The sequence below is a fragment of the Rhinopithecus bieti genome, unplaced genomic scaffold (genome assembly GCF_001698545.2).
Source record: "Rhinopithecus bieti isolate Rb0 unplaced genomic scaffold, ASM169854v2 scaffold_3043, whole genome shotgun sequence".
NCBI classification, from domain to species: domain Eukaryota; kingdom Metazoa; phylum Chordata; class Mammalia; order Primates; family Cercopithecidae; genus Rhinopithecus; species Rhinopithecus bieti.
Window position 1 is genome coordinate 1,074,284 of NW_016804580.1, and position 12,353 is coordinate 1,086,636.

The window sequence follows — 12,353 nt, forward strand, 5'->3', positions numbered from 1 at the left end:
GTGATCCACCTGCCTTGGCCTCCCAAAGTGCTAGGATTACAGGTGTGAGCCACAGCACCCAGCAAGCAGATATTTTTAAATACCTTGAAAAGTAATTTGAAAAATCAATCTCCATATGCAATTAAACATAGTTCTTTCCTCGTTAGTTGTGGATTCAAAGCTTCAATTTCCTTACTTATTTGAATTTCTAAGAATGTATTATTATTGACTCTAAAATAGTAAATAATAACTGTAGTCATTCACATAGTCACAATAATTGGCAAACTATTCTTCCAATGCTTTACAAAATCAAATGAATTTGCGTGTCTGGTTTTCACAGTTCAAAAAAAATCTAGATGAAATAACTGAAAAATAATTCATTGATTGAGTGATTGATATTCCCATTTTTAAAAGGATTTGAATGACTCAAGATTAGAAATAATGACTCAGACTATGGCACTAACAGTTATGCAGAAGGAGAATGCACTCCACAACAAAAGATCTCTTTAAATTGACTATAATTAATCAAATTTATCTCTCTGGGGGCTTCTGGTCTAAAGTGTCTTCCGGATCACTGGACCAGAAGAAGAGTTTGCTATCATTTACTGAGCCGACAAAAATGCCAGTCTTTGCTTATCATCCCCTCAGCCTGTCTTATCCAATCAACACAACACCCTCCCAGGCAGATAACAGTATCCCTGTTTACCAGATTAAGACACCAGAATTCAGAAAGATGATGTAATTTGCTGAAAATCAAATAACTAGTAATAATAGAACTGGGATTCAAACCATCCCTCTGATTCCAAACGATGAAATAATGCATAAAGAAACAGATGAGGACTAATATTTCTATAATGCTGAAAACAGGCATGGACACCACATTGCTGGAATCAAAAGGGATTAGAACCAACTATAAGGTTAATGNCATTTTCTTTTAATATTCACTCCCCTTCCAAATTTTAAAACCCTTAGATAAAACACCAATCCAGGAAATAGGAGGATATTTATAATTAGAGGCCATATCTTGCTTAATTTTGGAATGTTCTATATCATATCAAACCTCCCACTTATTTTCACTGGAAATATGTGTGTGGATAGATGACTAGAAACAATAAAGCCTGTTCTGTCCCCAGTAAAATTAATTCCTCTCTGAGACCAAGTTACCCTCTAGGAGGTAGATGGTTTCTTTCAGCACAAAAGAATTGACCAGGAACTATGGAACAGGTCACCAACCCTCATGGTAACATGACCTGAAACTGTGCTAGAAGCTCATCTAACAGCATTAAAAGTTTTAAATTCACCATAGCCGTTTCTTTCTGAAATCAGAAAGTTTTTTTCTGTCTGCAGTGCGTTTTGATCTGCTTATGTGTGTTTGTCTTATGTCAAAGATTCCAAGTATCACTAAAGGGAAAACGGATGGCTTTGCTGCCATTGACAGTAGCTGGGGCATCTGCAGTGCACCTGATTAAAATGAGGTGCATTTCTATTCACAATAGCAAAGACTTGGAACCAACCCAAATGTCCATCAATGACAGACTGGATTAAGAAATTGTGGCACATGTACACCATGGAATACTATACAGCCATAAAAAAGGATGAGTTCATGTCCTTTGTAGGGACATGGATGAAGTTGGAAACCATCATTCTCAGCAAACTATCGCAAGGACAGAAAACCAAACACTGCATGTTCTCACTCATAGCTGGGAATTGAACAATGAGAACACTGGGACACAGGGTGGGGAACATCACACATTGGGGCCTGTCGTGGGGTTGGGGGGGGGAGGGATAGCATTAGGAGATATACCTAATGTAAATGATGAGTTAACGTGTGCAGCACACCATCATGGCACATGTATACATATGTAACAAACCTGCACATTGTGCACATGTACCCTACAACTTAAAGTATAATTTAAAAAAATAAAAAATAAGATGAGGTGCCTTTACAACATCCTACATTACCTGCATCTTCACTGGAGGTATAGGAAGCAGTGAAGCCACCATATGGCCTGGATCCATCCGTGAAAAAAATGACTCTCATTGTGTTTCCTGAAGATTTAATCTCATTGCTTACATTCACACTACTACACAGTTTCTCCAGCTGCGGTGAGTTAATTCTAATGCCATTGAATACCTGTTGGAAAAGAATTTAACCTTTAGGCACACAATCAATCTTACTGCATATTTCCTAGAAGATGATATTCCCAGCCCAGACCCACTTCCTTCTATGGGAACCCTGCCCCAAAATGAATGACCTAACAATTCAGGTTTCTATCCCAGTGCCAAAAGCCTCTATGTTACCCTGAGCACATTTTGTGACCACAGGGTGATTTCACTAGAATGAAAGTATTGCAGTAATGCCTTCCTGCCATGTGGTGATAGATTAAAAGCTGCTACACACTTTGCAACTGGAAACCGTGCTCTCAGTGTAAAGGAGATGAGCCATCATGCTTACAATGTGGTCTGCAGAGCTCACTGATGGGCAGTTTTCTTAACAATGCATCAGGACCTTTGTTATTTGGAAGGGAAGCTGATGATTTCATGTATATAATAAAGCAGATATTTTCTTTATTTACTTTAATTTTATTTATTTATTTTTTGAGACAGAGTTTTCTCTTGTTGCCAAGGCTGGAGTGCAATGGCGTGATCTCAGCTCACTGTATCCTCCACTCCCCAGGTTTAAGCAGTTCTCCTGCCTCAGCCTCCCAAGCAGCTGAGATTACTGGCATGTGCCACCACGCCCAGCTAATTTTGTATTTTAGTAGAGACGGGGTTTCACCATGTTGGTCAGGCTGGTCTTGAACACCTGACTTCAGGTGATCCACCTGCCTTGGCCTCCCAAAGTGCTAGGATTACAGGTGTGAGCCACAGCACCCAGCAAGCAGATATTTTAAATACCTTGAAAAGTAATTTGAAAATCAATCTCCATATGCAATTAAACATAGTTCTTTCCTCGTTAGTTGTGGATTCAAAGCTTCAATTTCCTTACTTATTTGAATTTCTAAGAATGTATTATTATTGACTCTAAAATAGTAAATAATAACTGTAGTCATTCACATAGTCACAATAATTGGCAAACTATTCTTCCAATGCTTTACAAAATCAAATGAATTTGCGTGTCTGGTTTTCACAGTTCAAAAAAAATCTAGATGAAATAACTGAAAATAATTCATTGATTGAGTGATTGATATTCCCATTTTAAAAGGATTTGAATGACTCAAGATTAGAAATAATGACTCAGACTATGGCACTAACAGTTATGCAGAAGGAGAATGCACTCCACAACAAAAGATCTCTTTAAATTGACTATAATTAATCAAATTTATCTCTCTGGGGCTTCTGGTCTAAAGTGTCTTCCGGATCACTGGACCAGAAGAAGAGTTTGCTATCATTTACTGAGCCGACAAAATGCCAGTCTTTGCTTATCATCCCCTCAGCCTGTCTTATCCAATCAACACAACACCCTCCCAGGCAGATAACAGTATCCCTGTTTACCAGATTAAGACACCAGAATTCAGAAAGATGATGTAATTTGCTGAAAATCAAATAACTAGTAATAATAGAACTGGGATTCAAACCATCCCTCTGATTCCAAACGATGAAATAATGCATAAAGAAACAGATGAGGACTAATATTTCTATAATGCTGAAAACAGGCATGGACACCACATTGCTGGAATCAAAAGGGATTAGAACCAACTATAAGGTTAATGGGACATGTTGGAAACTGTGATCAATGGCTCTTATCCTGCCTCTGAGTCTGCCTTTGGCATAGAATCACAATGACTGAACATGTTACAGTCATCCATTTATCACATGGACTTCTGCTGTTAGAAGCAACCAGAATGCCATTCCCATCATTGTCCTCTAATCCCTTTTGTACTCAGAAACTACAACTCTCAGAGTACAAATGGATAGGAAGCAGGCACGTGAGATTTAGGATTTGCTATGAGCAGGGACAAAATCAGACACAGGTGGCATAGCTTTTCGTTTTCTCTATCTGTACAGAGAGTCAGATAGGCAGGTGGGTTTAGAGAAATTTTAGGCTCAGTTCAGCTGGATACGGTATTAGCCAGGAAGCAAACAAATGAAAGTTAAAGCTGCCTCCTCTGCACCAGCAGATCTTCTTTCTTCTTCACTCTTTTCTTTTTTTTCTTTCTTCTTCTCCTTCTTTTCTCTTTCTCCCTCTCCTTCTCCTTCTCCTCCTCCTTCTCCTTCTCCTTCTTTTCTCCTTCTCCTTCTTCTGGTTCTTTTTTCTCCTTCCCCTTCTCCCTCTTCTCCTTCTCTCTCTCCTTCTCCCTCTTCTTCTCCCTCTTCTCCTCCTTCTCCTCCTCCCTCTCCTTCTTCTTCTTCCTCTTTCATCTTTCTTCTTCCTCTTTTGGGCAAGTTCTCAATCAAATAGAGTGGGGGCAAAGGCCAACCCACATGTCTTTGTTTGGAGCAGAGTAAACAGGAACCAAAATAAACATTGAACATATAAAAATATACTTCAAAAAAGGAATGTGGACATTATACTAAAGATTCAGAAAAAAAATTAATTCTGAAAGTGATTCCTTGCTGGAGTTTTAACCTCCCCAAGAGCAAAGACTGTGGATATGACATTTGCAGGTTTGTAGTTTTCCCTGATTAAAGAGTCAGGGTCCCCTCATGCATACAGAGATGCCAGTCATCCTTTTGGTAATTCATTCTTAAATATGAATGAATAGCCAAGGATCAGCAGACATTTAGGGAAGTGACATAATGCAAAAGGCAAGGAGGACAATATCTTTACGCTTAAACAGGAGCATGACGAACATTGGGAAGAAAATCTGATCCCGAATTTAAGCACACAAAACTTCAAAAATATTATTAAATATATTCATATATTATTAATATTATCAACATATAAAATATTAATATATATTTTTCAAAGATTGATTGGTAAAATAAACGATAATTTCAGGTATACCATTTCTCAAAAAATATATTGCCCTTGCCCATTTCCTTGGGGAGCTACAAGAGGGTATGCCTCACCAAAAGAGGAAATTAACCAAGAAAGGGACGTGCATAGCATCACAAAACCAGCTTTCTAGCCCAGGAGAAGAATGAAGGAGCTTGCACATGTAATGGCAAAGGGAAATTCTGAAATGACAGCTAGCATCAGGCTTGCAACTGATGGACAAAGGCTCAAGGAAGGATATTACTGAGGAAAAGAAATGGAACTGATATGTTTTACTACAGAAGGTAAAGATGCACACCTGGGGTGGAAAGGGTGTGGAAGAATTCGTGATCAACGCATAAAACCCAAGAAAATGTAAAGAGGACATGATTATTATTTCTTAGGAAAACAAAAGCAAACGTTGCCATAGTACACTACTTGGCTCAGTTGTGAATGGTGTTTACATAATCACGGTAATGTCAACTGAATGACAATTTAAGCAAAAGCTGTGACATACGTATTTTGGGAGACAATTGGGAAAGCCTATAAACTGTGAATACCCCATGTGTGTTTGTGGTGGCAGGGGGGTAATTTTCATCTTCCAGAGTAGGATGTGGATAGATAATGTCCAAAAAATGCAAGGAGTAGTAGAACAGGAATGTTATTTAGAAATAATGACATAAAACCAACCAGCTGTAGCTGCAAGAGTTATAAGTTGATAATTAAGGGATAGGGAGATGACAAGTAAGATCTGCTTTGGAATTGTGGTTGTGGCTATAACTTTCATCTTTATTTGAGCTCTAAAACTATGACTGTTCATATTCTCTTTCCTAAGGATATGTGAATCCTCTACTTGTAAAATTCCTGATAATCATTATATTCAGTATGACTTAAACTCTGAAAATAATTTCAAAGGTAAAAAAAACTGTTAGCATATACATCAAAATTTTAGTAATAGATGAGTAGAATTAAAATACCTTTATATTTTTTATTTTCTGAACTCTCCAAATATTGCTCAGTAAGCATCCATTACATTTATAATCGGAAAAATGGACTAAAATCAGAATTCAAGTGGATTTATATCTCATGATTACAAGTACATAAAGTATGCTTTGCCAAGAAGAGATGAGAAAATGAATCAAAATATGGCATAGTGGGAGTGGCTATTATTTTTTCTACTTCATCTTTGTTCATATATATTCAATCAATAATGGGAAAAAAGTTTCTTATAATAAACAATCTTAGTCCAAAATTTCCTGGCTCTCAAATAAAAGAAAACCCACTTGGTTTCTTATTTTCAAGATTTGAAAGACAACAGTTCAGTCCTTCAGATATTAAAACTTGGAAATAAAATTTGAAGGTTGAATGAGATCATTTTACGGCAATACAAAGTGGTCATAAGATACAAAGATATTTCATATTTTTGAAATTCACTACCCAACAGTTGACAATTAAACTGACAACAAAAGTGGCTTGTTACTAAAGGTATAATGATAGTACCTCTGATACCCATTCATTCAACAATTATTTATCTCTATTATGTACAGGCACTGGGGATTCAGTGAATCCCCAGCAGTAAATGAAACTCTGGCTTGACCTCAAGCCATATTCTCAAGCCATGGCTAGAATGCTTACATTCTAGTGGGGGAAGCAGACAATAAACTGATGAACAAATCAAAATAATGTATGGCAGCAGGTGTGAAGTGCTGTAAAACAACATGGCAGAGATGGGTCAGGCCAGGGTGGGGTCTGTAATATAAGGTACTTAGACCTTATGGATTAAAAGGCATTTGAGCAGAGACCCCAGTGAAGTGAGGGTGTGGAGCAGGCCATCTGAGGAGGGGCATTCCAGATGAGGGCAACAGCCAGATGGGGAGCATCTCAGCACATTCAGGGAACAGAATGGAGGCTAGGGGTGGCTGGATCCCAGCAAGCAGAGAGGAGTTTGAGATAAGACAAACAGGTAGAAGAGGGAGGGGCAGCAGATAAGTGGCAGCCAGGCGGGCCACAGGTGCAATTTGGGATTTTCCTCTGAGTGAGATGAGAAGTCATTAGAGGATTTTCAAAGGGAGCAATATGATCTGATTGAGGTTTAAAACCATCAGAAGCTGCTGTGTTGAGAATGTAGGGAGATGAGAGCCGAACAAGGGGGACCAGGTGGAACTTCCTAAAATAATCCAAGTGAACGGTGGGGGTGGTAGTAGTAGATACGATGAGAAGTAGTTCAATTGTGGATATTTTTAAAGATACACCCAATGGGACTTGCTTATAGGTGCCATATAGGGTGTGAGAGGAAGGATTCCAAAATAGACATCGAGATTTTTGACCTGAGCAACCAGAAGTCTGGAATTATTTACTGAGATAACAAATACTGCAGAAGGGGTAAGTTGGGTGGAGAAATTTACTAATATTAATCCAATCTACCTATCTACACACACATATGTATGTATAGTACTTCACAGTTAACAATCTATTTGTTATTCACACTCAGGGATCTCATGCGCTTTCTTTTACTTCAGGAAGCAGAGAGTGCTGAGGGCACATCTGAAACCACTGGAGTTTGCGACGTGGAGGACACGTAGCAGTGCTTTCCCACCAAGAGGCCCTCTGCACCCCTGGAAAGAGCAGTGATTATGCAGGACCACCCATCTGCTCAGAACTTTCGTGGTGGTTTGTGCCGTGACTCTGGTCCCATTCAGCTATGTGCTGCTGTAGGCTTAGCTTCCCACAGCCTCCCCTGTTTTGCTATTTGTCATGATCATTCACTCTTAAAATGTATTCTATGACCCTAATGCACAGAGTGATAGCTGATAGTCTCTTAAAACAACTTTTACAATTATTTTGACAGGTTACTGTGATTTTGTTCTCTCAACAATACTTAGAATTTGAGTTATAGTTGCATAGATGGCAATTTTCCTGACCTAGCTTTTTGACTATGATTCATGGGTCAGTAAACTCTTTAAACGATGGAATATAACATCTCAGGTGGCAGGGAACACTTACTATCACATGCTCATTGTTGCAGGACGGATGCATGGCCAGCCTCAGGTTGTTAAACGTTAGGGTGATCTGCCTTCCCTCCGGGGCGGTGATTCTCCACTCGCAGATCCGGCCATGAGGATTTGGGTTCGGGTAGTTGGGAGAAGTAAGTGTTCCAGTAGAGCCCTGAAGATCCCCACCACACTCTGATGTGGGGTGAAAAAGCCAAGATCAAATCAAAATGTCTTTCATCAGGAAAGCTCTCAAAATTCAGGTATTTAAAAATTAGCCTTCTAGACAAAATTATTCTCCGTATTTATTTATGTGCATAAGGATTTTAGTGAACATATACATTCACTTTTTATCTCTATTAATATTTAACTCTGCCTTCCATGGATGATAGTCCACAGGCAGCAATTTAATTATCATCATGGCCCAAGAAATGAGAGATCAGTGAATGTAATGAATTTAAGAATCAGGAAAATCAGGCCAGGCGCGGTGGCTCACACTTGTAGCACTTTGGGAGGCTGAGGCAGGCAGATCACAAGGCCAGGAGTTCAAGACCAGCCTGACCAACATGGTGAAACCCCATCTCTACTAAAAATACAAAAATTAGCCGGGCATTGTGGCGTGTGCCTGTAATCTCAGCTACTCAGGAGTCTGAGGCAGGAGAATTGCTTGAACCTGGGAGGCAGAGGTTGCAGTGAGCTGATATCATGCCATTGCACTCCAGCCTGGACAACAGAGCAAGACTCTGTCTCCAAAAAAAAAAAAAAAAAAAAAACAAAGAAAATTGGCCAGGAGTGGTGGCTTACACCTGTAACCCCAGCACTTTGGGAGGTCAAGGCAAGACCTCATGTTTACAAAAAAAAAAAAAAAGGAAAATCAGAAAGTTAATGTTAAGTACCCAGTTTTTCTGAACAAGATGTTTATTTCATCTGAGTTTGTCGGGTTTGCAGTAAGACAAATTCTGAGTAACTACAGGACTCTCTTAAGGCGGGCATTACAGTATAACTCTCATCCTCTTATTATAACTCTCGTGATACTAGTTATTTTCCCTTATAGCATTGATCACAGCTGTAATTTTTCATTTATCACTGTGACTTTTTGATTGAGGTCCAAGAAAATAGGGGTCATGTTTTGTTTTGTTTTTCAAATATTGTAACACCGGTGCCTAGCATAGTGTCTGTCCAATGCAGGTGCTCAATGTTGTGTTGAATGAATCAATGCACTCACCTTCCACACTGGATTCAAATCGCAGTCTGAATCCTGAGGCAGTCAGAGAGCCATCTGTGACAAACCTGACCACAGCAGTATTGCTAGAAGTATCTACATTGTCAGGAATAGTGTTTCCACAGTATCTGCCCAAGATGTTTCCTGTGAGAGGCAAATAATTAAATATACATGTCCAGGTGATTGATTTCTTTTAACCTCTATTCGAGATGTCCTGTGTATACAAAGAAAATAATAAAAAAAAGACCCTGCCTATGAAGAAACATTAATCTCTGTCAAGACAACAGGAAAACATGAATAAAAATGAACATATTCAAATATATGAAGAAGTGAAAAAAATGCAACCAGTTAGGGGAAGGATATCTCAGCACAATGTGGAAGCCTTGCTCATTTGGTTGAAAAAATGATCTGAGACAACAGAGTGACAAATATCTGCCTTATGCCACCACTACGAGACATGCATGGCCCCTTCCCCTTCTCAAGCTATAGAACACCCCTCAAATAACCGCATCATGTGGCAATGGGATGTCTCAGCAGCAAGAGGTGCCTTCCCAATACCGTTGCTCTCCTCAAGTGGCCTCTAGGGTGGGCTATATGACACCCAGGCTCTGGGCATCCATTGTTAATGGTAGAATTGAGGGAGAGAATCGCCAGTACTGCCCAAAACTCATTAGTCTGTACTTCTCTGCAGAGTATAGACATGCTTTTGCCTTTCTTGGAAGTGAAGAAACTTCAGAGGCTAAATAAGTACATGTGAAAATAAACACCCAAAAGAGAGCAGATACATTTCACTAACCAGAGGTATGATTGTCCCAGATCTCCACGAAGTCTTTTTCACAGCCAGAGGAATTCTGAAGGTTAAAATCTTCAAAAGAGATGGTGAGATAGTGTCCGGAGAGCCCCTGGAGATGCCACTCACAGAATAAATTGTCTCTATATGGAAGTGTTGGATGTCCAATGCTTTCAACAACGCCGCTTTGCCCTGTTACTCTTCCCCCACACTGAGCTGCAAAATAAACAAACAAACAAATAAATAAATAAATAAGCAAGCAAGAAAGATTGATTCTATTACAAATTTTGTTTTCTTCATTTCACCAGCACATTTGAAAACTTTCAGGTGCCAAGTGACTCTGAATTGAAGTTTTAAAATTCTGAAAATGGTTAGTGCTTTCCTCATTATTTGAATTCTATCATTGATGTAAACAGAAATGATACCACAAGTCCAATTCAATAATGGGAAACAGAAGATGACGACTAAATGGAATATTCTGTAATGTCACATTAATTATTTTGAGACACTATGTAAGAGCTATTAGTTGCAAGTAAGTTTCATCTCAAGACCAACTGATAGGCTGATCTGGCCTGCCTAGTACCCTGTGTTGATCCTAAAGACTGAACCCATGCTCAGCTGGAAGGGGTACTGTGGAGATGCCTGCCATTTCTAGTTTTACTCTCAACTAAACAGTTCACTACAGTAACTGATATCTCAGGGCCTTGAAAATTACTCTTCAATTATGTCTTACTAGCTGGGTGTGATAGCTAATTGAATTATATGCAGCTTGACTCAGGATATAACATGATCTATGGTGTAAACATTGTTACCACTAGTCTTTCTGAACTTTCACTGTATTAAATATTTGTTTGGTTTGTGTCTAGACCTATTAGATATCAAATTATGTGCTATTGTGACCATATTATAGTGAATCTTAGTGAATCTTCAACAAGCAAAGTTACCGCTCATTTTTTAAATAAGGAAATCAAAATGTGGAATAGGCATATTTGCTTTCTTTTTTTTTTTCTTTTCTTTTTTTTCCTTTTTTTTTTTCGAGACAGTCTCTCTCTCTGTCACCCAGCCTAGAGTACAGTGGTGCCATCTCGGCTCACTGCAACCTCCACCTCCCGGGTTCAAGCAATTCTCTGCCTCAGCCTCCTGAGTAGTAGGAATTACAGGCGCCCACCACCATGCCTAGCTAAGGTTTCACCATCTTGGCCAGGCTGGTCTTGAACTCCTGACCTCGTGATCCACCTGCCTTGGCCTCCCAAAGTGCTGGGATTACAAGCATGAGCCACCATACCCCACTGTCATGTTTGCTTTTTATCCAGTGACTGATTTGATACTAGAGACTCAGAGAAAAAAAAAGCTTAATTATTTTATATATGATGAGGAATTCAAAGACGCTGTTCTAAATATAGTTATCTGGTTATTAAATAGTTTTATTACTTAAAGTAATAAACATACTGCAGTTCTTCCTTTTCCTTGGGGGATACATTCCAAGACCCCCAGTGAGTGCCTAAAACCTTGGATAGTACCAAACCCTATACAGACATATAGACTATTTTTTCTCTATTTATGTACCTATGATAAAGTTTACTGTATAAATTAGACATAATAAGAGATTAACAACAATAATAATAAAATAGAAGAATCATAACAGTATACTGTAAGAAAAGTTATGTAAATGTGGTCTCTCAAAATATCTTGGTGTACTGTACTCACCTATTTTGGGGCCTCTGTTTACCAAGGGCATTTAAACCATGGATAAGAGAGAACTACTGTATTTCATAGTAAGCTGAAGAAACAGGAGTTTAACTACATATATTTCTTCACAAATAAGTTAGAGAAAATATAAAATATTCAATCAAGTTTTACTAAGATTATAGTTTTAAAATCGAAATTAGAAAAGGAAATTAAAGTGAAGCTAATGACTGTGATTTCAAAGCATTTACACCAACGCTTACTTATTTCTAGGCATTAAAATATTTTTTAAATTAGGCAAATAGAAAGAGCTTATTTTAAAAGTCATGGTTTTAAAAAAAGTTTTAACATATTCATTCTATAATAACTCTTTTATTTAATATAAAATGTTTCCCAGGGTTTTATAATTTTGTATCTTACAGTTAAGTCTTTACTCCATCTTGAACTAATTTTTGTATATGGTATATGGAAGGGGTCCAGTTTCAATCTTCTGCATACTGCTGGCCAATTCTCCCAGCATCATTTATTGGATAGGGATCTTTTCCCCACTGCTTGCTTTTGTCAGCTTTGTTGAAGATCAGATGCCTGTAGCTGTGAGACCCTATTTCTGAGCTCTCTATTCTGTTCTATTGGTCTATGTGTCTATTTTTGTACCAGTACCACGCTGTTTTGGTTACTGTAGTCCTGTAGTATAGTTTCAGGTCAGGTATTGTGATGCCTCTAGCTTTGTTCTTTTTGTTTAGGATTGCATTGGTTATTTGGGTTCTT

General features: G+C 38.5%; 1 protein-coding gene across 1 annotated transcript in view; it reads right to left on the bottom strand.

Annotated features, from left to right (window-relative positions):
- CUBN (cubilin) overlaps positions 1–12,353 on the bottom strand; it is a 331,095-nt gene that overhangs the window by 92,879 nt on the left and 225,863 nt on the right. The window contains 4 exon segments of the mRNA XM_017869190.1: positions 1,942–2,113; positions 7,901–8,082; positions 9,113–9,253; positions 9,906–10,115. Of these exon segments, the coding sequence (XP_017724679.1) occupies positions 1,942–2,113; positions 7,901–8,082; positions 9,113–9,253; positions 9,906–10,115 (705 nt within the window).